Below are 27,079 nucleotides of genomic sequence, written 5' to 3' on the forward strand. Positions count from 1 at the left end.
TATGGAGAACAGGTAGCCTTACAATAGTGAAAAACGAAATTGGCTGTAATTCACTATTAGGACATGCCACACACATCAGGGCTTGTCCTACCTTATGCTTACAATGCACCCTGCCCTTGGGCTTACCATAGGGGTGAATAATATGAAGTTAAGGGAAGGTTTAGGGACTGGCAAGTGGGTGCACCTTGCCCAGTCAGCATGACAGTACCAGACTGCATGCAGGTTCTGCAATGGCAGACCTTAGACACATTTTACCAGGCCGCTTCTGTGGGTGGCACAACCAGTGCTGCATGCCCACCAGCAGCATTTGTATTTACAAGCCCTGGGCAATCCTGGTGCACTTTACTGGGGTCTGACAGTAAACCAAATAAGCCAATCATGGAATCCAACCAACATATACATTTTATACAGGGAGCACTTGCACTGTGGCACTGGTTGGCAGTGGCACAGTGTTCTGAGCAGCTAACACCAGCAAAACACATGAGGCACAGCAACAAAAAGTGGAAGGGAGACTCACGCCAAGGTGCCAGGTCTAACACTCTGCAAAGTAAATCTGCGCAACCACATTAAGTAATAAACCCAATTCATTCAAAATAAAGGCAGCATGAATGCAGAATAGGAATGAGGCACTTAACTCGGCTGCGAGCAGCAAAGAAAGTGCCTCAGAAGATGTGGTTAATGTGTCCTATATGGACGGAAGGGCTGTGATTGGTGGTTATCATGGGAAATGTAGTGCATTATATGTGTTACACAATTTTATTGGCTGCAGTGAAAATTACAGTAAAGAAAGAGAAAGTATAATCTGAAGCCTCCGGTCCTGTAATAGAATCTGGAGCTTCCCTGCGCGCTTTCTACGCCTGGTTCTTGCCGTCGGTAGTGCTGTGTGCTTCCGGGTGACGTGTTTGAACAGGCGGCGGCGACTGGAGCATGAACATTTGGCCCTGCCCAGAGTACTTACCTTTCCAGCCAGCGATGGATAAGGGAGGCAGTGGCGCGCAGAGCCTCGGAGGCTGCAGCAGTACCCACTTAGAGTTAACCAGGGCCCCTAATGTCAACCGCTAGTCTTCTGGATACGCTTGGCCCCTCTGAACGAGTGCTGCCCTAGGTGGGATGGGCAAGAGGCCATCTAGCTGCTCTAGAAGTCCGTCCTGTGCATGACGCAACGAGGAAAGGGGGCCGTCAACACCAAAATGGGAAATGTCCACTACAACGCGGCCGTTTCCACGCATAACCTTAATCACTCATGCATTACAACGCATGCGTGGTTAACACGAATAGCCTTTACCACGCATACCTTTACTACGAGATACGTAGTAAAGGCATGTGTGGTAAAGGCTAAAATTAAAAAAGGGGTCCTGGGGGGGGGGGGGGTCTCCCACCCCCAAAAAAGAAAATGCGTGCAAAAAGAAAAGGAGGCATGGGGGTCTCCCCCCCCAAAAAAAACGTACCATATTTTAAATGCGCAAGGTTTTTATTTCCAGATGTGGGCTCAACGTGGAAAGTGCCTGCATATTGTCTCTATCTGCTTCCTCTCATCTACAAGGTGATACACGTCTATTTCAGGCGCAGAGATTTATACGCACTGCCCTGCTCTTCAAGTGAAGCAAGCCTGGTGTGGTGACCGTTTGGTGTATTATTGTCTTTCAACCATTCTTGTTACGGTTGCATTTGTGGACTTCTGGGGTAAGTTTACTTTTATTCATATTTTGGGCCCCAGCCGTCCCCTTCACTTTTGGCAGTTCAACTGCTGTGTCAAATTTAAAATTAGAAGTGTCTCGAGCCATGGAACGCACGCGCCTACCATTGTTCTCTGTGATCGTCGCGTGCAGTTTCTTACGGCCATCTCGGATTCCCCACATGTTGAACATGTCTGCATTAGCTCTGTGTTCTTCTGTGATGTTTTCCCCTCTCGCATGCTGCTCTGCAACGTTATGCAGCGCGTCTTGCCTGCAAGCCACCCGTCCCTACGTGCCGCAGTCTTGTGACTGGAGGTGTTTTACAGTGGTGTGCTGCAAAAATGCCAACCATGTCACTTCGAGCGTGTTACAATAAAGCTTCAACATGGACAGTTGGTAGCCGGTCACACCAAAGAATATGCCCTTACCATGCATGAATTTACCACGAAAAACGTTGTAAATGTATGCGTGGTAAAGGAATATTCGTGGTAAAGGTTATGCGTGGTAATGGCATTTGCGTTGTAACGCATGCGTTGTAACATCATACAACCCACCAAAATACTGGCACGCTGCCGTTTGGCCCAGTGGCTGCCTGGTCGCCACCCTACTAACCCCAGGCAGGGGGCCAGAATTCATCCTATTGCTCTTAATGCAAACTATATCTCCTGAATTCTCCCCTGGCTGCTATGGAGCTGGGCAAGGAGTCAAGCAAAGTACGGCGCCGGAAGGAGAGAAGTCGCATTTTGGAATGCAAAAAATACCAAAAAGAACAAAAACAAGAGGTGAGCCCCTACTTTCAACCCCCCGTGGCTCAATAGTGCTGATGTGCCGTCTCCCCCCCTCCACCCATCCCTCTCTTCCTCAGGAGTCCACAACGCCGGATGCAGGACCGATGATGAGTCCTCCACTCCTACCTGCATGCTGACTGTTGACTCAAGGAAGGCCACCTCAAGTTTCCCTCAATCTCCTGACTCGCCAGATACAGGAATGGTGGGGAGGCCCCATCCCAGCATTGGCCAGAAGATCCTGCTTTGTAAATTTTTTGTTTTTATTTGCTCAAGTCTTACCGCCTCAACTTTTATTAAAATTTAACCTCGAGCGAATCTAATGTAACTCTCACCACTAGTATCTGTAGTAGACTTGTGTACTTACTACCATTCTTATGTAGATTTTGAGTTTTTCTGTTTCTATCTTTTAAGTAACTCATGTACTCTGAAGTCCTTACGTAATGTAACTGGTCCTTTTGTAAAGCGCTCTGACACCTTCGGGTAAAGTTCGCTCTATATAACATCGCATTAAATAAATACAATTTTAAAAAATAAAAAAATTGAGCAGTGCCTGCGCAGACAGCTGTAGCAGAGGTACAAGCGTGAGCATCCGGAAAAAGGTGTAAGTGACTTAATTCCGAACATGCGTAACATGGTGTATAGCGAAACCTTAATGTGAGCATGCGCATGAAGATACAAGTGGCCTTGGACTGAGCATGCGCGGGGAGATACGTGCACCTAGTCTGCGCAAGCGCAGTGCTCCCAGAGTGTTGCCAGGAAGGCCCTGCACAGAGGAGCAGACTGGGAGGTGCTGCTTCCTTTAGGGGTGCATGAAGGGCCTGCGGGCGTCTGGGCCATTTCTAGTATCTGGAGCCGCAGTGGGAGGAGGAGGAGACGGGGCTGAGCCTTCTTGCTGACCCCCGCCCCATCCTGCCCGCACAGGGGACGCTCTCTGCCCGTTGCTTCTCCCTCCTGACTCTCTGCGGACTTAAACCTGAATATAGCACAACACATCAGAGACAATGCCGCAGCAGGGCCTGCATAAGGTGAGTAAATCTGCATAGACGGTTCCCTGTCGGCGTCAGGTCTGTGTGTAGGAGCTGTCCCAAGGCCTCTGTTTACACCTGCCTCAGTGCACAACACTTCCACTTACAGGGACAAGTATTTCCCTATATCCACGTGTTTTACCTGTTTTCAATCCTTGTGATTGGTAAAACATTTTACAAATACAGTGACACTGCACGAAAGTTGTATTTCCAAATATTTCCATTTGAATCGACTGTGCCTACTGTTGACACGCTGCACACACCTCATGTTACAACATTATGTTTTCTGGGAAGTTCAGAATGTAAAATAGGACATACCTACCAAAGAGAAGGACAACTCTTGACTCTCAAAGCAAATGCAGATAGGCCCATACTGAAATTTCCACTTACCGACGTGGCTTTTGTTTATTTGAAGTCTGTTTGAACTCGATGAAGGATGCCAGATTGATCAACAACCCCTCTATTGTTGATTTGAGAGATAATCCTTCTGTGATGTGACCATGAATAGTGAAACCGTGCATTTCCACGACGGAGGAATGATGTATTTCATCCTGTTTTAATTAATTTTAATATCTAATGTTTTGTTTCCTGCTGTAGCCAGAAGCCCTTAACCTAGGCAATCAATTTTAACACAGTTTGGGCAAAACGATCCCCTGTTTAAATTAAATGCCTGACCTGCATCAATAAATATTCAAAAGTTGATCAATTAACTTTTGCAAAGTGTCTGCGATGTGGTGCCCATGATTCAACAACTGGAGCTTCAAAAAACCTTTTCTGCACACTTTTACAAGTTATACAACAGATAGTGAATTGTGTGGCAATGGCATTTTCCATGTAACTACAGTTTTGCTGCCAAGGCCTCATATTTGCACAATTCCTGTGTTCACGTCTTGAGCCTCCCAAGTTTGAACTCATCACTTCAGCTTGGTTATAATATTTTACAGGAAAGTCTCCAAGCATTGCACTCATTATGTGACGTGTGACCAAAAGGGGAGCAGAGTGCATATTGCATTGAAATGGTGCTGTGAGTCTCATTGTACAACATGTGCCTCTAGCTTAGCAGGACCAGTGGCCTCATGGGTTTCCTCCATGGTATTGCCAGGATTTCTTCACAAGATGGGCTTCAGGACTAGAGATGATGGCCTTTTGTTTGATTTTGCTGGACAATGAAGACCGTGGTCTTCAGAAGAATAGTTGTAAAGTAGTTTATGGTTGTACATGTCCTACCCCGCCAGAATAATTTTTAGTAAGTACGAAGCAACATTGACAATTGGTAAACCCTTCCTAGCAATTCTTTCTAATGTAAATTCTTATAAAGGAAGAGCTGCAGATTCCAACAAAGAATTAGAAATAAACGTGTTACATACATGTCAATTTTTTAAATGTTTGTCTCGGCCTGTGTTTGAGAAGGAAACCCTGCTCCCACAAATGATTTTTTTTAAAAAAGGTGAAGATGAACTTTAAGATTATACTGGCCCAGTTTTTCTCAAATTGACATACGCTTTAACCAACAGTTGATACCTGCCCTCCCATCCCTTTTTATATGCTTTTATCAAGTGAATTGAGTATTTTTTCATTACTGCTTGGGTTTTGTGAAAAGAGGACTTTAGAAGCAATAGCAAACTAACTATGGACTGTGAAGGTATTTAACAATGAGCTCCATACTTTTTGTTTGAGGTTTTTCTCTTCTCTGGCGTAACTAGATCAAACGAGTGCAAAGGTCAGATGCAAGGAATGCACCAAGTTTAACCCAGTTTGAATGCAATGAAGAATCCTTCAATGGACACTTTAATAATTCACAAACCGATAAGCCAACTTGACCAGTCTCAAAAGTAACTCGCTCACAAGGAATTACCCTTTTACTTGGGAGCCCTTTTTGATCGATATTGCTTTTACTGATATGTATAGGACCATGGGATTCACAAAAAATTGAAAGGTGTGGCCTATAACACCCCTCTGGGTGTCATGCTTCATCATTGGAACCAGGATCTAGTAAATCTAAAAATCCCTGTGCTGTGACCCAAGGACTTCCTTTCATTAAGGGTGGATTTAAGGGATAATTTAAAAAAATGTGGTTATGGATGGGACTGCCTGTTACCCCTGCATCTGAGTAGGTTGACATGTTTCAGCCTATATAATGGGCATGCAACAGGTCCTAGGCTTTCTTCAGGACCCAGATCCTTATTTTCCTAACTTCTATACTGCAATCATGTTCATTTATTCATCAGCATGTACATTATACGTATTAGTACAGTCCTATTGGACAATGTTTGCTGTAGTTGCAGAGTTTTTAGGTCCTGTAAGTTGTATAAAACATACAACATACCAAATCATAAATAGTGAGCCACATAACTGGAGACATGAAAGGAATGAAAATGAAAAAAAACCAATGAATAATTTGTAAGGAAAACCCTTGTGGTTGCACTCTATGGATCAAATCCATCCGTTTTTGTATACGTTAGTAAGTTCACCTAAGTGGGACGGGCATGCCCAGATGTGGATCCTGTGCACACAATGTTACTGGAATGAAGCTATACCTGGCTACTGAGCCCTAACTAGGATGAAACTCGTCCTAGGTTGCTTGTATTCCGGTTCAGGGAGGACATAGCCTGGCAGTTTGGACTGGACTGTTCCCAGTGGAGCAGGGCCAAGACTAATTTGCTTGTGGGTGGGTCCAAACTGAGGTGGCATGGTGTGCAAAATAACAATGTACTGGGACGCGGCCCTAATAATTACCAGTGGCTGAGATCAATTCAAGTATTCCATCCATCACTTTTGTTTACTTTAGTATGTAGCTAGAGATGGATGGCATTGTAATCTCATTTTCTTTATTTTAGCAGACTGAATGTTAAAAGTGAATGTGTGAAGTATATTGCTCAAATGTAAGCAAGTGTAGTTTGCTAGCAATTAATGGTCCTCAAGTATTGTTTCACCACACTCCTAAGTGTTTTTACTCATGCTGATTTAGCTGCATTAGTGGAGATGGTGATGGAGCTAGTGTATTAATTAAAAACAACTTGCTTAATATTGCTTCAGGTACAAATATTTATGGAATTCTGGATAATATGGTTTGTTTTAATAATTATAAAGCTATTACATTTGATTATGAATTTATCAGCAATTTCACAGTGTATACAACACCTTTAGTGTTTTTGAAAAAGTCTAAATTATAGCACATAGCTTTATTGCAGCAGTTTGATAAGCTAGTGAGAGGTGGTATAGCACTTTATGTTTCCCTTTTTGCATTTTTATAATATTTGTAATGGGAGAATTTCACTACAGTTGCCTTTCTCCACATTCGGTAGACATCGCTATTAATTGGCTTGTTCAACAAATTGAATATAGAAAGTATCTGTAGGAAGGCCAACATGGTATCTGTACATACTGTACTGGCCAATAGTTTACTGAACAGTGTTTCTAAATATGCATTAGTATAGAAAAAACAAAGTTGTTTGTAGTGCTTAAATAATAGTGTAATAATACTTGAAAACCTGCTTTGTGTTGTATTTTCTGTAATGTTCATATGTAGTTTTTAGAAGAATATAGTTTTATATATTTTATTTGAGTTTTTCGTTAGCTTTAGTTTTGGGAATATACATTTTTGGATATATTGTTTTCTAGCATATACATTGTTTATGAAGTGTCGCATTTTGTATTTACAATGTGTTAGTGTGGTAGAGCAAAGTATTTTAAACCAGTGTTTGTGCAAATGTTGTATTAAGTTGAATTTGCTGAGTGGTTGATAAGTAATTGGTTGATTACAAAATTGTGTCTTATTAATGGAAAATATATTATTGTTTAAAGTTTGTTAGGTAATTCAATTCATTGTTGTTTAATATTTCAGCAGTTATGTTTTACAGTGTTGTACACTGAGTTTGGAAATGTGGTCTAATGTATGTTTGTAGATGGAGAAGTGTGGCTCAATGATTAGAGCGGCAGACCCTGATGCAGAGGTCTAGCCCGGGACCAGGGTTCAATTCCCCGCCTCGGCGGGTCTTGGGCTCAAAAATTCCACGGACCTGATAATTCTCGCCTCGGTGCCATTCTAATCATGGAGTCCCACTCTGCAACTCTGGGCAATAGCTTGCTTAATCTCCACAACGGCCCCCACAACGCTAAGGATGCCTGGCCTTCACCTTGGGGGTGCCCAGGAGTGGATGCCTCACAGGGAAAAGCCAGGATGGGTTCCACAGCGGTATTCGTACAAGCGCCGAGAGGCCTCCGGGTAGTCGTGCGCTATACAAGTATCCATACATACATACATACATACATACATAGTTGTACAGGTGGTAATCAATTGCTTACATACATACATTTTCAGCGTGAATGATTGCAGTAGCAGTGTCTCATTGCATTGCAATTTTGGCATTAAACTCTCATAAAAAGTTACAAATATAGGTCAAATTCATACTTGTAATTAATGGTATAAGTGTTCTTAATGCAATTTTTGGGGGCATGTACAATGTTATTAGATACATAGCTTATAGTATGTGTAGTATAAAGTATAAATGTGCATAGTTTGACAATGTTTGTATTGTGGTTAGGATGTAACTGCTGTGTGTATGTGGAATGAAGCATAATATATACCTTGACGATTTATGTATTGTGGCTGTAATATATTTGAAGGTTTTATATAAAAAGCAATACCTCGTTTTCATTGTTATAATTACCATATGAGAAGTTTTGTGAGTTGGTTTTAAAAATGTGTTAATAATCCACTGCCTTGCAGTGTTGTATACAAGGCACGTGTTGTTTGCATTGATGTTTGTGAAATGGCACAGATGTGAAGTGTGAATTGTGTGAATGCGTATTGCGAAAAACAATTGTTATACATATTGTAAGTGATATTTGTATGTTTATTCTTATCATTTAGGCTTGTAGCTTTGGGTGACTAATAATGTTCTTGTTACATTTCTGAAGACATGGATTACAAATTGATTTAACTCTGCTTAGCACAGTGTATTGTTGATGTATCTTAGTGTTCTTAAAAGAGTTATAGAAAAATAATTTTTTGTCTTAAACTTTGATCTATTTTTACTGTTTTGCAATTGTCTTGCAATAGATTGTTTTGAAGTTCATCCATGATTTATCATAGTGTGATATAGATATTGTTGTGAATATTTTTATTTTGCAGTTTCTTTAAATGTCAGCAGTACTGACAATTGTATTTGTATGCTGAACTCCAAATTCATTTAGCAATGTTTAGTGTTTGTTATAAGCCCTTTTTTGCTAGGTCTATTGGCATTTGTAACTTTTGTTTTGATTTGGTGTACTTGATAATTAAAATGTCTCCCATATGTAACAGGATAACTCGGTATTAATGGGAACTTTTTTTCCCACGTCAAGATTTGCATTTATTTTGTTTTAGATTGTTTGTTATGCAGACTTTTAAAATATATTATTTGCTACCTTTTGTTATCTGCTTCAGAAAGTGTTAAATAATGGCATTCCAAACTGTCACATTTTTTAAGTCTGGCATTAGCCAAGATATTTTGATTTTACTGAAATTATATAAATAATATGCTAATAGGGGCTTTCAGACAGCCATCTTTTCCTATTGATCTGTTTTTGTCTCTTCACATTTTTGCTACCCACTATAGCATAGTGCATGTGCCAGATGGTCACCCTCTTCAGCGTTTGCGTAACTATACTGAGTGATGGCTTTCGGTATTTTCCCAAGGACACATCCTCACACAAAGTAGTTCTCCCTCAGTGCCAGAGACCACTATGGTACTGTCTGCTTTTTGAAACAAAAAATATGTGTGCTTTTACCTAATATTGTTTTATATTGTTGAGGCTGTGGCAGCTCCCTCGATAGTAACGTTTGACAAAAAACCACAACAAAACGAGCATTGACAAAGTAAAAAGGCTGGCTGCCAATGCCAGATCTTTTGGCTTTCCCAATACTTGTTTTTCATTTTTCCAAATGTGGGGATGAGTTTTCAGTATTCTGAGTTTTAAGTCAAAATTATTTAAAATGTGATTGCCTATGCACTGCTGTAAACATTTGTAGAATGTCTACATAATGCAACATGATTTTTGCTGTGTATTTGGTTTGTCTGTTTTTGTAGTTTAAAGATGTTTGTAACGGATTTTGTAGGTGTTGTGACATACTTCATAAATGCTATTTATATACCAGAGCATGCATCTTTTGTAAGTATGCTTTAAGTTTTCTGAAAAATACTGTAGGATAAGTAAGAACTTATGAGCCTTTGTTTTCTTATAAAACATTTGGTGCGTTTTTTTCAACTGGAGCTAAGGACAATACATTGAAGGTGCTATCAGTCATTATTACATCTGATAACATTGTGTCTCTATTCCCTGCCTGTATGTTGCCAGGTGTGTCTAATATTTCTAATTTATCTATGTGATTTGAAATTTGTTGTGGTTGTATGTCCAGATTGTATCAATTTCTAAGATATGAATATGTAAATATTGTGTGGTTAATTAAAAACCATTACAGATTTGGAAAAGGACAAAGACACAGGCATTATAAAAACAGGAAGTCTGGGAGACCCAACACATGTTTTACAGAGTAACCCTGAGGCAAGGCGTGTGATAAGCACATAGTTTAGTATAGAAGTTAGCCTAAGTGTTTCATAGACTTATAACAACAAAAAGGCATGGCAAGACTATTATGCACACCTAAAGGCAAGAACAATAAGACTGGTTACAGACGTGTTAAAACAGACATCGAAATAAAAAAAAAAATAATACTTATTGATTCAAACAAAGTGCTAAGTGCAAGAGATTACCACTTCTGTAAGCAATGAAAAGGCACTGACAAGCTATTGTAGGCACCTAGTGGCAAGGGCATTGTTACTAGTTACAAACAATGTAAAACATGTACAGGTTAAAAAAAATGGAAACCGCTTGATTGATCGAGCAAAGTGCAATGTAAACATGATAGCAGCAACTTTTCATAAAATGAGACTGCAAGCAATGGGCCATTAGGGGACATCCTGGAATTCGCACCTAAGTCCGATGTTTAAGCCACAGTAAATCAAAAAGAAAAGAGTCCACAATAGGGTGCAAAGTACCAGGTAAAGAAGAACAGTGGCGGCACAAATAATACAATTTGGCCAGAGGCATAAAACACACAGCACAAATGCAGCATTAAAATGTCAAAAATGTTTGCCACTTGGGGTGCACGCCAACAGCTAATAAAGACTACGTGCAAAGTGCAATAGCTAAAGTACCAAGAAAGATACAATAGGATTGTATTAATTCATCCATCTGGGCCTCCTCCAAACATCTTGAATTCCTCAAGAAGCTGAAGACCTGACTTATCAGTTAGTTCTTCTTGCCGGGCCATCGCGACTGCCTGTACTCAGGCCCAGCCTCACCACACTCCTATTGTCACCTCCTCAGCACCCAGATACCCTCATGGGTGACAAGCAGCACTCTACAAACCAACCTTATGTTACAACTGCTATTCAAAATTATTTTGATAACCATTCTGCCGCATTTCCTACTGTTGTGTACATTATGGAAATGTTCCCTTTTAGTTGTTTTGGTATGCTCATTTCATTTGTAATTTATATCAGCGGTGCCATAACTGCTGTCATTACATCTGGTGACACATTTACTATGGCACGTTGCAGTGACGATTTTGAGCCTTATGGTAAAGTTTTAATATAAATCGTTTAATATTATATTTATTATTTCAGATTGTATGTTTAGAAATGTAATTTTATGTTTAAGGGAATATGTAGTGCCTGTTTTATTTGTGTGATGTATATATTTCAGGTGCTTGATATGTAGTTATGTGCATGAAGTTATGTTGCATTGGATGAACATAATATTTATAGAATTGTATGTTATTTCATTCTATTTGTATGCCATCATTTATTGGCAATTGTATTCATATATTCCGGTGCATATAGTATACATTTATTAAATGTTTGGATTATTTCTAATGGTGTGTCTATTCTGTAAATAATTACTGTCTTATTCATTTTCACATGTGTGCTTTGTTTTGCAGTGAGGTTTGCTAGTTTTGTCTAAGTTGTTGCTTCTTGCAGACATTACTTGATTTAAGAGCAATTGTTGGTATTTAATTTGGAAAGTCCAGTGTATTCCTTGTATTGCTGTGTTTTGGGTTTTGATATTGGCACTTGTGGTGTATACTTTAAGGTGTGAATGTTGACAGTTGAGCAGTTATTATTTAATAGTTGCACTGTAATTGCTTTAGTTAATTTTACTGGTCTTTGTTGGCTGTGTGTGGGCAGAGATGATATATTGATTCACGAAAGCTATGTTATTCTCTGTAAATTGATTAATTATTGTTGGCTTATTGCATGTTTTAAAACAGTTTTAGTATTGCATTGATACTACTTGGAAGGCCTTGCTTTTTCCTTTGAAATTGGTGAAAACTTTTATTCCCTTGATTATAATTGGTTGTTACGTGTTCTTTTACATAAGGGTATTATGTATTGCTTGAGAAAGATGCATATTAATAGAATAGTGGTGAAAGAAGTTGGTATTTATGTAAAATGTGTGTGGCCATCTTATTGTTTTCTTTTCTGTGTCTTCTAATTAATCTGAAATATGATAAAAGATTGTGATTTATATTGTTTGATGTTTTGGGGTGTATTTTGTGTTGAAGTAAATTCGCTTTGGACTCCTAGCTGTTGTGTATATTTTAGTTGTGTGCTTGTATTTATATTTGATCTAGTGTAGGGAAATGTATGTCTGATTTGTTTATGTACGTGGCAGATTGCCTTGAGTAAATAACTTTTTGTCTGCATTTCCAATGGATGACATGACTAAGGTAGAATGTTTGTATTGTGGTTTAAAAAGTTATGTTTTCTTAAAGTATATGTATGTTTTTTATTTAAAAATAAAGAGCTGAGCATCAGCACACTATTCATCTGATGCGTTGCTATGTAATTGTCTTTGTTTACAAACGATAAAAGAAAATAGAGCAGATTAGAAAAATGTTTTTCAGCTCCATAGTTTCTAGTATAGATTCTTGAACTGAACCTCTCAGTAATTATGTTGATAATTTTTTACGCCCTCTTGTATCGGAGCAGAAGTCTTATATAAAGGATTCAACTGATATGATAAAAAGACAAGAAGGAATTAGGTTTGATTCTGAGAATTAGTGGCTCGTGTCTCTGGACATTGAAGCCCTGTATACAAATATCCCGCAAACAGACACAGTGGAGACGATAAGTAACTTAGTACAGGACGATGAGGGCTACCTGACACCACAGAAATAATTTTAAAAAACAATATCTTTCTGTTTAATGGGGACGACAGTCTGCTTTTACTGTATTGTTTTGGCTATTGACATATGCTTTGTTTTTTTATAACTGTTCTTATTGTATTTGTTTATATTTGATCTATGTATTGATTTTAATTAATGTATAGAGATTCACAGCGAAAATTAGGGTATTACTAGTGTTATTTGTAAACACAATTGATAGGAAGAATGGTAAATGAGGCCTTCTGTTTTTAATACGAGACTGAGACATCTAACTATAACATTGATTGACAAATTTTGACAAGTACCTGGCCAACATATCAGAATTACTCCCTGTGATCTCTTTCATAATATTTGTGATGTTTTTGATTGTATTTTATCGCCATAATAATGTCAAAGAACGTTTTGAATAAAGGAGGAGACACTTTTTGCAAAAAACAAGGCTTATAGTTTGGTGTGAGTGTGTATGAAGGATTGTAAGAAGAATAGAGGGTGGTCTAAAAGAACAGATTAATCAGCGCTAGGGGGACAAGAGAAGTTTTTTGTTTAGTCAGTGTATAATTTGAGCCAGTGGTTGCAGGTGAGGCCCATCTTTGGTGGGGACAGGCACTTATTTTTCCTCAACAGACTTCGCCCCAGAGCAAAAGAGAGAAAAACGCATAACGGGGAAAAAAAGAGGAAGAGTTAGATGGACACATAGTAATGATTAAAAAAAAACGGATGAAAAAGAACCTGAAAGAGGGAAATACGCGGACAGGGGCTGCCTGGTGGTAGATAAATGGGACATGAGTTGGAATTAGTAGCAATTTTCAAACAATATGGTATTGGTATGTGCTATGGGCAAAGAAGTATAACTTTTCTATTTGGCAAAAATTGCTCAAGAGGGTGCATTTTAGGTCTTAAGGTAATGGAATGCAGTATTATTATTGGGTGGAAAATGGTGTTGAATATTTGCCAAAGTTTTTTATGAGTTATTGGTGTGTGGCTGCCTTTAGTGTACCGAATGGTCTTAGTGTGTTGTCTGCTTGATTTTGGCCAACATCTTAATTTGTTTTCTACCAGAGCATAAGTTCTATGTATTGTGTGTGATGATGTGACTTTTGATAGTTGAATACTTCTGCTGGAGAGGAGGGAGGCAAGCAAAGTAAGCTAACAGTATGTTCATGTTTCAGGCAGTGCACTGTGGGAGAGAGACCTTCATCGGTTCACCAGCACTGGGCTTCATCCTGCAGTCTATAGCACAGCTTCTGTCATGCGCGACCGGGTAGTAGCTTCTAAATTGAGCATGCGCAGAGTGTCCGGCGCGTAGTCGCTTTGGAGCATGCGCTTTGAGTTTCAACTTAACTCTACGCGAGTGCCATCACGGTGTGGACATGCGCAGTGCGCCGTCGGTCCGCGCATGCGCAGGGCGCCCCAGGGCATCCACGCAGAGTTGTCTCCGGGACCAGGCCTGGCTGCGGACCCCGGGCGGAGGAAGACGGGGTTCTGGCGGCATCGGGCCCTCGCTGTCTCTCGGCTGGTCGCGCGGGTGGGAAGGTGGCAGCGCGCTCCTGGGCTCGTCTCCCTCATGCCTTGGTGTTGAAGGATGGGATCCGGCTGCTGCCCGCTTCTTCCCCCTCGTGCGCCGCGGAGTGTGAACTTTATACCCGGACACTGAGCCGCGCAGCTGAGCACCATGCACCAGCAGGAGCCTTACCAGGTGAGCCAGGTCCCTGGGAGGTGCGCGAGGGCATACCCTAGATTTACACCAGGGTACGCCTGGCTGCAAGGGCTCGAGGACAGGGAGAGGCGGAGGGAGCTGGAAGATAGAGTGGGGGCAGGGTCACCTGCCTGCTTTTGACCACTGCTCCTTACTCCATTAAAAGTATTCAATCAGTGCTGAGAAGTGCAGGTACTCTTCTATTTAAAGTATTCCATCAGTGCTGAGAAGTGCAGGTACTTATTCATTAAAAGTATTCCACCAGTGCTGAGAAGTGCAGGTACTTATTCATTAAAAGTATTCCATCAGTGCTGAGAAGTGCAGGTTCTCTTCCATTTAAAGTATTCCATCAGCGCTGAGAAGTGCAGGTACTCTTCCATTTAAAGTATTCCATCAGTGCTGAGAAGTGCAGGTACTCTTCCATTAAAAGTATTCCACCAGTGCATGTTCTCCCATTAAAAGTATTGCTCCAGTTCTGGGAAGTGCAGGTTCTCTTCCATTAAAAGCATTGCAACAGTTCTGGGAAGTGCAGGGTCTTTTCCATTAAAAGCATTGCACCAGGGCAGAGAAGAGCAGGTACTCTTCCACTAAAAGCATTGCACCGGTGCTGAGAAGTGCAGATACTCTCCCTTCAAGATGTGCAGGTACCTAGTAGCCGGCTATTGAAAGGATTAGTTAAAGGCCACAATTCTCTAATCCTTCTGCTTGGCCACGCCAGAAAGAACCTGCAGTGTGTCGTGGCTCAGTGTCATTTCACTGCTTGTTTACTGCACACGCCACTGTTCATCCCTGAGTTTAAAAAACACTAACTACTGGGCTGTGGGGATTTGCACCTGATTATTGAACATGCTGATCGCATTCATACTTTCATTACATTGAATACCTTGCTTTTTAATTTATTTTTATTTTCAGCAGCTATTTCATCATCATACTAGGATGTTTGGATAACCAAGCTTACTTGTGTGCAGTATGTGTAACCTATTTATTGCTCGTTTATATGACAGATTTGTTAGTATTCAGGGTGCATTTTTCGGATGCTCTACCTGCTGCAAATAAGTAAAAAAGGATGATGTTATTTTAGCGTGGACTTCAAAAAGGGTCATCCAGTGAATGATGTCCAATTATTCTAACCTCTCATCCCCCAACTGGCAAGATCACACAAAGCAAAAATCTAAAATACCTGTTGTTAGTGATTGTTACAGATACAGGACTGGCCAAAGTCTGTTCTTTTATTACTCGACACTGGACAGCCTCTTTATATTCAATCCCTTAAACTAAGTAATTACAAGCATAGTTAAACTAATTTGCAAGTTATAATTGCATTTCTATCTCCCTAACAGTACACTCCTAACGAAACCTAGATCGTTGATTTTTAAGAAAGTTGAATGATTCTAATAGATGCATAAAACAGACTATCAATATAGGGAGATTTGTATAAATAGAACAGCAAAATGCACAAAGACAATTTCTGAAGTTAACTTCTCTTTTTGTTTCCTATTTTTTTTTATTACTGTGGTCAGCTGTTGGTTAGGTGGCATGTTTAGCATTGAGTGTTATAGCAGGGAAGAGAAGAGTGCATTCTGCAATAGCCAGAACACCTTTTCACATGGGCAGGTTGAAGCAGAATCAAACATCTAGCATACCCCAAACAAACACATTTAAAAACTAATGTTTAGCTGTAAAAAAAAAAGAAAAGACCTAGCATTAGATGTTCCATTTACAGGGATGTTAGACTAAGCGATTGGCGTATCCCAGATCAGTGCTTAGTCAGCAGCAGCATATAGGAAGTTGTTTCTTTTTCAGACATGCAGCAGAGAGTTATCGTCCTATTTGCTCTTGAAACTATATGATCACAGAGAATAACAATAGATTTTGCCAGCCCCCCCCCCCCCCCCTTCAACAACAAATTGCAGGAATGGTAAGGGTCTGAGTGCCAAGGTGAATGTAGCAGGTTAAGTTGTTGGTCATTTGTACATGGATTCCTCTGCTACTTATTGGTCTTCATCACCTTTGCTATAAACAACAAGAGAGTGAGAGAAAGGACAGGAGTCGCTGGCCACTCTCAATTCCCCAGGTAAGTACAATCAAATCAACAAGAGAGTGTGCCTTAGGATTAGCTGAAGAGCACTACTGTAGAAACCTGGTTGGTGACATGCTTCATCATCGGGCCCCACCGGGAGAGGCCGAATGCTACCCCGGTGTGCTACGACGCCAGAACTACTGCGGAGCTGTTTTTTTTGTGCGTGGTGTGTAGTGATTTAAAAAAGTACTGTTTGTATCTACAAATTTTTTTTAATGGGAGTTAAACAGACATATATAAAAACAAGTAGATGGACCTATGGACTGAATAAATTGTTCTGCCAGGTCACTTCAGTGTGGTCAACATGTTTCAGCCTATGTGTTAATTATAACAGGCATTCGTCAAGACCTTAAGTGTGTCTGTAACCCCGGCGGTGTGGGCGCGCTAAGGTCCACCCTAACCTGGGGTTATAGATGTGAAAACAAATTCGTGAAAAATTAAAATTGTGAGAAAAAATATGAAAAGAGTGTTTTCTGGTGACTCCCGCAATGGAGAGGAACCGAGTTTATTCTGGGTAATAAACAAAGAGACAAGGACAAACGAAAAAGAAAGACATACATGTAAGGATTAGACATGGCCTTGCCGGTTTGTCGACAAAACATGTACAGTAGAATGTGCTCTGCGTGGTGCACTTAAGCCTTAGCGCTGAACTATTGTGCTATTTATGAGATCAGAGAGTGCTCACACGCTGTAGATAAATTGTGTCAATAACCGTAAAACATACACGAATATAAATGGCCCAGGACAGAGAGTAACATTATGGCAAATTCAATGTGACAAAAGCACTATGCGTAGAGAAATAAACACAAAGTGTTGATGGGCATCACCTTTGGCCTGCTGGGGATGATAGCATTGAGAGAGACACAAGATTAGGGCTGATGGCAGGAGCTGGCATGCCATTATCTCATTCTTCCACTCCAACATCCCTGAAAAGTAAAATAGATTGCAACAAAAACCGAATTTAGGCTCTCATGCCAGTGTTGCTAAGCAGCAGACATTTATGGCAGAAATAAATCCATTCACAGCATATAGAGTGTTATATGACAACTAAATTAAACTTGAACGTAAGTGAACATTATTAAATAAGACAGTTTACATACTAACATTGGGTTAAATAAAGAGTGTTAAACTCAAGGCACTGAAATGCACTTGTATGTGTGCACCAGCATTCTCTCTCCTGCAAGGTCGAGTCCAACAGGGGCATCTCAGCATTTCATTGTTCTTAGACTGAAAAAAATAAAATGTGTATTGTTCAGTTAATTAATATGAATACTTATATTTCATCATACAGTGAAATTGACAAATAGAGCTAGGTAAAAATAAGTTATCAAAAATATTGTTTTATTACTGAGTGTAGGCTACAACTCTTAAAAGAGACAGTTTCAAAAGTACTGAAGTAAAGTGTTCAGTGGTAATCATATTACGGAGCTCTACTCAGAATGAGGATGAGTTGGGCGGTGTGCATTGCAGTGTTATAAATTTATATATATAATATAATGAAGTCTTATGAAGCTACTGCTGTCATTGTTGCTGCTGCATTTATTCATGGTTGTGTTTTAGACGTTTAAAAAAGTAGAAGAACATATGAAATACTTGAATTTATCCCTTTTCACTAAGACATTTACACTGATCTTATTTATAACAAATACCCGTCGGTTTGGCAACTGATAGTAATTATTTAGCTGCTGCAGCTTTTAATCAACTGCTTTTAGTTTTTTCATAATATTGCATTGTAACAGTTTTTATTAACCAAATTTATAAAGGTATAATTATGTCTTTTGTCACAGCATATTAACTAGTTCACTTCATTTATTTTTAGTCTTTTTGAAGTTGTTCAGTCTGCATCTGTTAGACCATTATGTCTGATTAAGAACTTAGTATGACATCAATGACAGGGAATGTTTAAGTAGAGTTATGTTGTGTATGAAATTGTTCCACACACTTCTGTATTCTTTCTATATGTGTTTATTAGCGTGCATGCAATACTGTTTGTTTTTTGAATGAATATGGTTTATTTCTTGGTGTATGTACTTTACACATGCTTGTCTGCCTCTGGTGAATGTGACCTAACACATTTGCGTGAATGCTCATGAACTAAAATGAATATACATCACTTCTTTGATTGTATATTGATTTGAGGAAATGTACTTTTCTTGAGGTTAATTTCACATATTCCATTTAGGTAATGAAGTAGTAATGCCTATTTCTTATTTACCTTGTGGTAGCACATTGTTAATGTATATAGTTTGGTTACTGGAACACTGCACCCATCACGTTTCCTGGATATTCATTAATATGATATTTAGTTTGAACCTAAATAATACAAAAGTCTTAATCTGATTCATGTGTTTTTTCCTGAATAGTCTGCTCATTTTCACCTTTTTTAAAACCTACACCTGCTCTATGTAGTTTGTATGTGCTTAATTTTCACTTACCGTCACTATCTTGACCTGCGTTATTTGCAAGATAAATCTCCTGCCTCTCCTATTGTTGCAGGGATTCTGCTCATGCACAGAACTATGCACAGGAAACCAGGACCTCAGTGAATTGCGGTGTACCAAAAACTCACCTCAGTACCCAGAATCCCTATCCGACCAGCATCAGTGTCCCATTCGTTATGCGTATTTATCTCGGCGGTCCCAATGTATAAACAACCCAGAACAAGCGACTTAGTGTATTCTCAGGAATGGTGGGAATCAGAAATACCTGTTCGTTATTATTCTCATATCCGTCCACAACTAAGAGTAAACAGAGACACGGTAAAGTTTAAAGAGTTTATTTTATAAACCTCGTGTCCTAAGATGCAGTACTTTGGCTAACATAAGCAGACAAATGATTAAAATCAAAAGCATCAGCATAGTTACAATACCATAGAAAATGAAAGGAGAAATCATAATATAATGACAGTGGAATACAGCCACCTTCCTTTCGCTAGTAAACCAATATTGTTAGACTAATAGAAGGTCTCTAGGCTTGAATGGGGAACCCCTTACCGTAAGGATCAGCTTAGTGGAATCGCATCACAGGATCAGGTGTACTCTGCTCCTGGGAAAGCTCTTCTTCCGAATGAATGAATCAAGCATGCAGCCTGCAATATTAAAAGCGCTCGACTCTCAGGTATTTGCAGCTGTGTGCGTGTTATGGCTAAATAGTGGGCCGATCAACCTGAACCCAAAAACATGCACCGTCTAGCGACCCAGACTGTTTCTTTACACAATGTTCAGACCAAGGTCGCAGCTCACGGCTAGGGATGTGAAAAACAGACAGTTCTCATGTGAAGAAAAGGCGAGCAAGCATTTCTCAAATAATAACATGTAACTGCAGTGTCGTGTGCAAAAGTGGCAAGATGGCTTTCTAACATCTAACGCGGTTATGCTAACTTAGCAATGTACATATATAAAGTGCAGCCCTCACTACACCTCCCCTTGATCGGACAACTAACTAATAGTGGTATAATTTTAGGAACGCAGAGTTCAAGTTTGATAGAACGGAACTAAGAGCACAAATTGGAAATCCATATAAAGGCAGTGAAGGTTCGAAGAGAAGAAAATAAAAACATAAAAAGGGGGAAAAAAAATTATCGATGGATGTCGAAAAAAAAGGTAAAAGTTCGTACAAAGGAATGTTGGACGACATCCAAGTTAACCCATCAACGTATAAGCACAGTAAGTAGCAACGGCTTCCAAGAGGAAATCATTGGAACGTCCTGCAAAATTGTCCGCCATCCAGTTCAGTAAGGGGAATGAACATACATGTTCTTAGACAACTGGAGCCTCTAGTACCATCAGAGGACAACTAGCGTGTTCTTCAAGATAACTTCTTGCCAGGAAGTCATCTGCAGCCGTACCGATGTCCCAATTCCCTAGGACTCCATGTGCCGCTCCACAGGCTATAATCCTGACCCCAGAACAGTCCAACTCATGAGCCACTAAGGGACTCATGAGTCGATCAGAATCCGGGGCGGGAGATACAGAGTTTGACAAGCACAAATCCAGAGCCCATTGGAACGGACATTCTAGGCAATGAAAGACAGGTTGTACGCATTTAAAGTAGGAAAACCGGAAGGACAATCCATAGGCTAAGCTCAAGGTTGCCAGTTTTAGTGTTCCATAGTATTCAAGCATCCGGTTACGAAGATGGAGCAGCCGGGACAGGCTCTCGTGTGACACAAACTGTGCAGCCATTGCGTAGTAAGCAGACCAACAACAGCACTCCAGCCACGAGGGCGAGAATCAACGGTAGACCTCCAAAGACGCTGGAAAAAATAGAATGAAAAAATGCCGGGATCACACCAAAAATAGTTTGGAAGGAGGTCACGAGGCCGGAGCCCACAATTTGGAAAAAATGTGCCAGGCCACTTGTTGACGAGGCATTAAAGATAGTCTGAATCAGGGCACCAAAATGAAGTGGGAGATCAGTATTCAAATCCGCTTGCACCTCGCTGCGCGTGTTTGCTACGTGAAGGACAAATGTTTCCCGGGACGAAGTCAACACGACTTCTTTTTGAGACAATAGAGCCCTTATTCTGCTCATCTTGTTGAACTCTGCTTTCAAGGTTGGAATGGAAGGCCAGATGGATTCATCGAGCCGCCCATGCGGGGGTGGGAAAAGGACGTTGTTACAGCAGACTACTCTCTGCGATACGGTCACTATGTAGGGAATTCCCACTAACCTCCCACAGCAAGCTTCATTATTTAAGATTAAATAACTACCATTAGCCAGCAGCGTAAATGACGGTGCAATGGCTGAGACTGGAATCCCTTTCAGGATGCAAGCTAAATTAGGAGCGTGCACATTGCAAGCACCATGCAATTGAATGTGCCGACACACCACAGAGTGATCCGGAGTGGAAGTGCATTCGTCACCTTTTAAGTAGACCTCTTTACCGTCTCTCACGCACCTGTATGTGAATGGGAGTGACCAAACTTCATGCAGGAACTGAACTTAAACAGGGGAAATGGTAATGTGATTATCCCGTGGATAAGCCACACAGCGGAGTTTAATTCAGCTACAGAGAAAGGCAAAGGTTCTAACTTTTCAATGTGCAGCAATGAGTATGTTGCATCTTTCATGGACATGAACTGTTTTTCAGTTAAATTAAAAGGAAGGCACAAAGATTAAGTATTCTTGTAGTCCCAAGGGACTTTCCCAGCCTTTAACGTTTGCATTGTCCATGCAAATTGCATTATAGAACGCAATTGATTTTGACCTTGATATAAAACAGATACATCATTCTGCACAATGTCAACAACAGATGAAACGATATTATCTAACGTGTAAATTCTCGAAGAGAGGGTGTTAATGCTATTATATATAACAGCCAATACTTTCTCCATATTGGCTTGATCAATAGCCCGTAATCTGGATGCAGCTTCAATTTGTGATAGCTTCCAAACATCGTTATAAACAGCATATACCCATCTTTTGGACCTGCCACCCGCAGGACCCTTAACAAAATCCTTCAAATCTATTTTGTCATGTAATTGTGATAAATGAAGTTTAACAGATGCTTAGGTGGAATGTTGCAGCCAAGATTGGCATAACTTCCCTACAGAGTAGGTAGTTACAGTATGAGATGGTTCAAAACGGGGGTCCACACAAACCTGCGTATACCCCAGATTTAAATCCAGAAAACGATGTTGACAGGAATCTGAGCTCGTTTGCCATATTAACCATCCTTCCGGATTTAATTTGGAAATATTGAAGGATGTGTTAGAAACGTATGACTGCAACGCATCAAGGGACATATCGGTATGATTATCCCAATTAGGATAAGCACCCAGATCCGGAGTAGAGGGAGAATTAATTTTTTTTAGAAGTAGCCAATCCAAAGCAGGTGGTCTGGAAAAATTGAAGAATTCAAAAACATGTGGTTCGGGATGAGGCAGGCACGATGCAAAGCTTCTGTTCCTTGTACCTGCCACGGTTTAGAACCCCAAACCGATTTAAGATCAATAGTTGCTTTCCACAGATCATAACCTCTGATTGCCAAATCATCCATAAAGGATTTGGAATATAACAATTTCGTGTGTGTCAGCCTAACTTTCGAGGCAGACTCAGCTGCCACTTTAAAGTAAGGAGGCAGGATTGAAACACTGAAATCAGAAAAATATGTGAATTTGTTCACGAACGTGGTGGAGCTGCCCAGCCTAGGCGCTGGACAGTGTTCCCATTGCGTGTAATTTACAACATTTCTAAACGTATTGGCTTTATGAAGGAAATGAGTGCCATAATGTTGATAGCAAAACTGCTCACCATAATTAGCAGTATCTAAATACAAATCCTCAGCATCAAACGCAGCATAATATTTCAAATCAGAAAACAGTGCTTCTATGGCTTGAACATTCCAATCATCCGAGCGGATGCTTTGCTTAACTACATCACCCATGGAAACACAAAATACATTTGGCACATTGATTACTTCAGTGGGACCATGAATTTGAAATTTAACAGCATCCCACGCAATCCCATCCAACACAGGCCAGGCAGTCATATTCACAAAAGTCTGGTCCCTTTTCATGATGTGTGATGAGGAGTGGGGGGCCAAAGTTCCATCAATTAGTCTAATTGTAGATTTTTCTTTAAGGTAGTGTCCATTCACAAGACGAAAAAACACCACCACAAATCCAATGGACCTGTGCAAAAAAAAAGATATGAACACCAGCCAAATGTAAGTCCAAGGGAGAATTAAAACATTTCTTTTAAACCAGACAGCAAAAATTGAAACTTTTGATGGGGCATTGGAAGTCATTGAGTTAGTGTCAAAGGAGAAGCGTGACTGGTTAACTGCGGTGGATTGTAAAACAGGCAATGGTACATCTGCAGGATAAGCATACTCAGTATCTTCAGGTAGACCACCAGCCGGTGGTAGCAACAAAAGACCAGTAACTGTATGCATCTCAATGGCAACATCAGACAAGGTGGTAGAAGCTGGAGTCAAAAAAGAGTTTCTCAGCATCGCCGGGCAAGAAACCGCTGGAGTCATACTAAGAAGAATCGGCGACTCGCAGTAGCTTGACATTGTCAATAGAGATGTACCTGTCAGCTTCCAAAATGTCATCATCAATCTTACTTTTGGATCTTGTAACTGCTGCTACTAGATACGTCGCCACTGCTGTTTTTGCTGCTTCGTCAGCCAAGCTGTTGCCGACAGCGTGCACACCAACTCGTTGGTGACCGAGAGTGTGAATAACATTCACGAGAGGCAGATGTTCTTTAAGTTCTGCCACTCGAACCCAAAGTATTTTATGCTTAATTGTGCTACCTTTGGAATCACGGTATTCATTTTGAGACCAAAAATGTAGATTGTCGTTGTAAGATTGAACACAATAAAACGAGTCACTTACTATAAGAGTAGTGACCCGAGGATCAGCAAGCACCAGAGCACGAAGCTCTGCCAACTGTGCGGTACAATCACCCAATGACTGCGTATGCACGACATCAGATTGGAATTCACCATTCACGAAAGTACCCACCACAATTGCGCAGGCCGCTGAATAGGCTTGCTTCGATCCAGTCGCCGGTTGCGCAGAACCGTCAGTGTAAATGACACAATGGTAATCTTCGAGCGGGCGCAAAGACAGAGGAGCTGGATGAACGAATTCATACTGTGAGTACTCCTGAGTCTGTAATGAGGCGTCAAAGATCTAGGTGACGTCGGGCGATGTCAAGGAAGTGGCCCATTGTATCCACCGAGAATGCAAAGCTTTAGAATTTGGTACACTCACTCTAGTCACTGCCTCAAGGGCCGGATATGGTGTGACAACCAACATGCGTTTTCCTTGCGACAGCGCTCGTTCTTTGAGAATCGCCACCTGTACTGCCGTAAGAACTTTCTCGACAGAGGAAAAACGCATTTCAGCCGAAGTGTACAAGTGTGATTTGTAGGCAATGGGGACGGTGTTGCCCTCATTGAACGTTAAGTACGTGAAACCCACTGCGCCCGGCACAATTCTTATTACCAGGTTAGTGCGGTTATCACGTGTCAGTATTTTGAAGCAAGAAGATCAGCTTGCAGTAATTGCAAAATTGCTGAATGCTCCGGCAGCCAGCATGATTTGGAACAAGCATTTACAATGCAACGGTCTCGGCATTGTTAAAGTTAGAGCTATTGGCATTGGCTCATGACAGTATTTTTGTTTGTTTTTAAAACATTTAAAGAAACGGCATTATTTACAATATCAATGCCTTTTATCTGTTTTAAAAACCACGCATAAATAAAAGGCATCGTCATTCACAATGCCGATAGCTCAAACTCTCGTAAAAGCGAGACCTATTGCAGTCCAAATGCTTGTTTTATTCATGTACTGTAGATAGCTTGGGTCTGTATTTTTCCTTGAACATGTACATCTGTACACCTCTTCAACTGATGCTTGCGTTGACATGAGTTGGCCCTCTTCATTTTCTACATTCATTATAACAGTTATCTGCACTCTTAAGACTGGAGTTGTGTGCCCTACTAAAGGCTCTTGTGACGTAACAGGACGGTATCTCAAACTGATCATAGGATATGTGCACGTATGCATGACACTTTGCTAGGAGTAGCAACAGGCTGTTCAGGGTATACCTTATTTTGCAGTTTCCAGAAGTCTGGTAGATGCTGTCCTCCTCTTCCTCAGCAGAGCCTGGAGTGACGAAGCTTGAGGTAGTAATTCTACACAGGAAGAGGTGTTGGTGCACGCGTGTTCTTTCAAGGTACTTACGCAGAAATTCCCATTGAAGTATTAATGTCATTATGATCAAGCTTAGTGTTCCAATGACATGTTAATTCTGACATTTTGGCGCTGCACGCAGCCTCCCTTCTCCCTTGACCTCTGAACTCATGAGGTAGAGTGCAAGAATCCAGTGTTACTGTTTTCTCTTTTCCCGCTCCTTCTAGGGACCGTTATACCCAGGGCCACTGGAATTATGCGATAGTGCGGCTGCAGTGATTTTCGCATAGTCATAGATTTGCCGCATTTGCCTCATAATCCATCATCTGCCACATATATTCTGCAGGTTTTAACAAAAAATAACATTTTTGTTGCTCGAACGGTTCAAAAGTGGCTAAAGATGCAGTGGCACGTGTTGCTGCGTGGTGGAAGGCCCTTTCAAAGCCGTACTGGTCACCTTTCTCTTGCTTATCACTATATTTGGGTATTAAACTGGTTCTGGTGTGGCACAACCAATGCCCAGATACGGTTACCAAGTATGAAAAAGACGAAATAATTAAGTAATACTATTACCAATTATGCAGCATTATGCCGCATTATTTGACTTTTCTTGCCACGTAATTTACTCAACCCTGCCGCATAGCTTGAGCCTCGCCTGCCGCATAATTCCTGCGACCCTGGTTATTTATGCCTTAACATATGTGTCCGTTGGTGGGGTCGGTGAGGGCATGAAAAGAGCATTGCTTCAGCATGCCCGGTGGGTGCAGCCTCCAAGCCTAATGTTCATTTTCCATTACGTAGTCCTGCAGCTGCAAGCAGTGACCCATGAGCTCCCCTCCACCGGAAGTGAGCAGCTGGCACCGCTGGAAGTCTGTGAACGACGAGTCCCTGTTTTGTCTCCTCATCTCAGGATGTGTTCGTGAATGGTTGACTTCCTGGAATGGGGGTTCCATCACCCTTCCAGCCCAGGCGCCCCTACGCACCTCCACGTTTAATCACCTGTGACTCCTGAGGGCAGGGTCGGTGCCCGAGGGGCCGGTGGCAGAGGAGAGCTATGGGCCCTTTTCCCCTCTGTGGATCCAGCCCCCTCATCTCTGGGCTGGTTTTTCTACCCAATAGACTGCGCCAGCTGCAGGTGAGAGGGGGCCCGAGCCGGCCATGTATTGGCCCCATTCATTCTCTGCAGAATGACAATTGGGGGGCGGAGGACGCACACCATGTGGTGACCCCCTCCCTCCCCGTACCTCAGGCGGGGGCAGCGAGCCTTGGAGGGAGGTGGTCTGTTAGCATCAGAATGAACAAGTCTTCGGTGTGTGTGTGTGGGGGGGGGGGGGGCGGTTCATGCCTTCCACAGCTGGCCACCGCGATCTTCCAGCTAACCCGCGGGTGCCTGCCGCCAGTTTCTCGGATTGAACTGGGAGTTTAATTGAAATACTGTGCAGTGAAATGAGAGAAAAAACAAGAACCACAAAGTTTTAAATAACTCTGCAGTTTAAAAAATATGAATAGAAATGGATAAAAGAAAATACCCCCGTTCTGGGATGAAAGGGTAGAAAACAAGCGAAGAAGGGAGACAAAAGCAAACGAAAGCTGGGATGGGGAGCAGAGACGAACGGAGGAAGGGAGAAGGGTTGACTGAGACATATGTAAAGTGCGTGAGAAGGGGGATTGCAAATGGAGAAAGTGTCCAGCGAGTGATGAAACAACGCGTTGATGGAGAGGAGGAAGTCCGCAGCTTCGTGGTCGGGGGATCAGTGCCTCATACTCACTCCTTCTTCTCTCTGACCGTCTCTAATTAGGAACAAGCTACACGTCTTGCAAAAACAGGGATCCGAATGTGAAGACAAGCACACCACTGCCTTTCTCCGAGGCGAAGCAGAAATGCCTCGGAGAAAGGCAGCGGCGGTTTCGGATTCGGGGGTGTGTTTTTCTTTTTCTCTCCTCTTGCCATT

The 27,079-nt window shown here is 41.3% G+C and overlaps 1 protein-coding gene across 2 annotated transcripts in view; it reads left to right on the forward strand.

The window, feature by feature from the left end:
* The first annotated feature begins 3,167 nt into the window (after positions 1-3,167).
* Positions 3,168-27,079, forward strand: part of LOC146813451 (uncharacterized) — a 245,015-nt gene continuing 221,103 nt past the window's right edge. The window contains exon 1 of one of the 2 annotated variants that reach the window (XM_085620213.1): positions 3,168-3,489. In XM_085620213.1, the coding sequence (XP_085476339.1) occupies positions 3,466-3,489 (24 nt within the window). In that variant the 5' untranslated portion in view covers positions 3,168-3,465. Of the gene's footprint in view, positions 3,490-14,074; positions 14,397-27,079 lie in introns of those variants that run through there. The other variant, XM_085620212.1, reaches the window with a different exon arrangement.

The sequence above is a fragment of the Triturus cristatus genome, chromosome 7 (assembly GCF_964204655.1).
Source record: "Triturus cristatus chromosome 7, aTriCri1.1, whole genome shotgun sequence".
Lineage (NCBI taxonomy): Eukaryota > Metazoa > Chordata > Amphibia > Caudata > Salamandridae > Triturus > Triturus cristatus.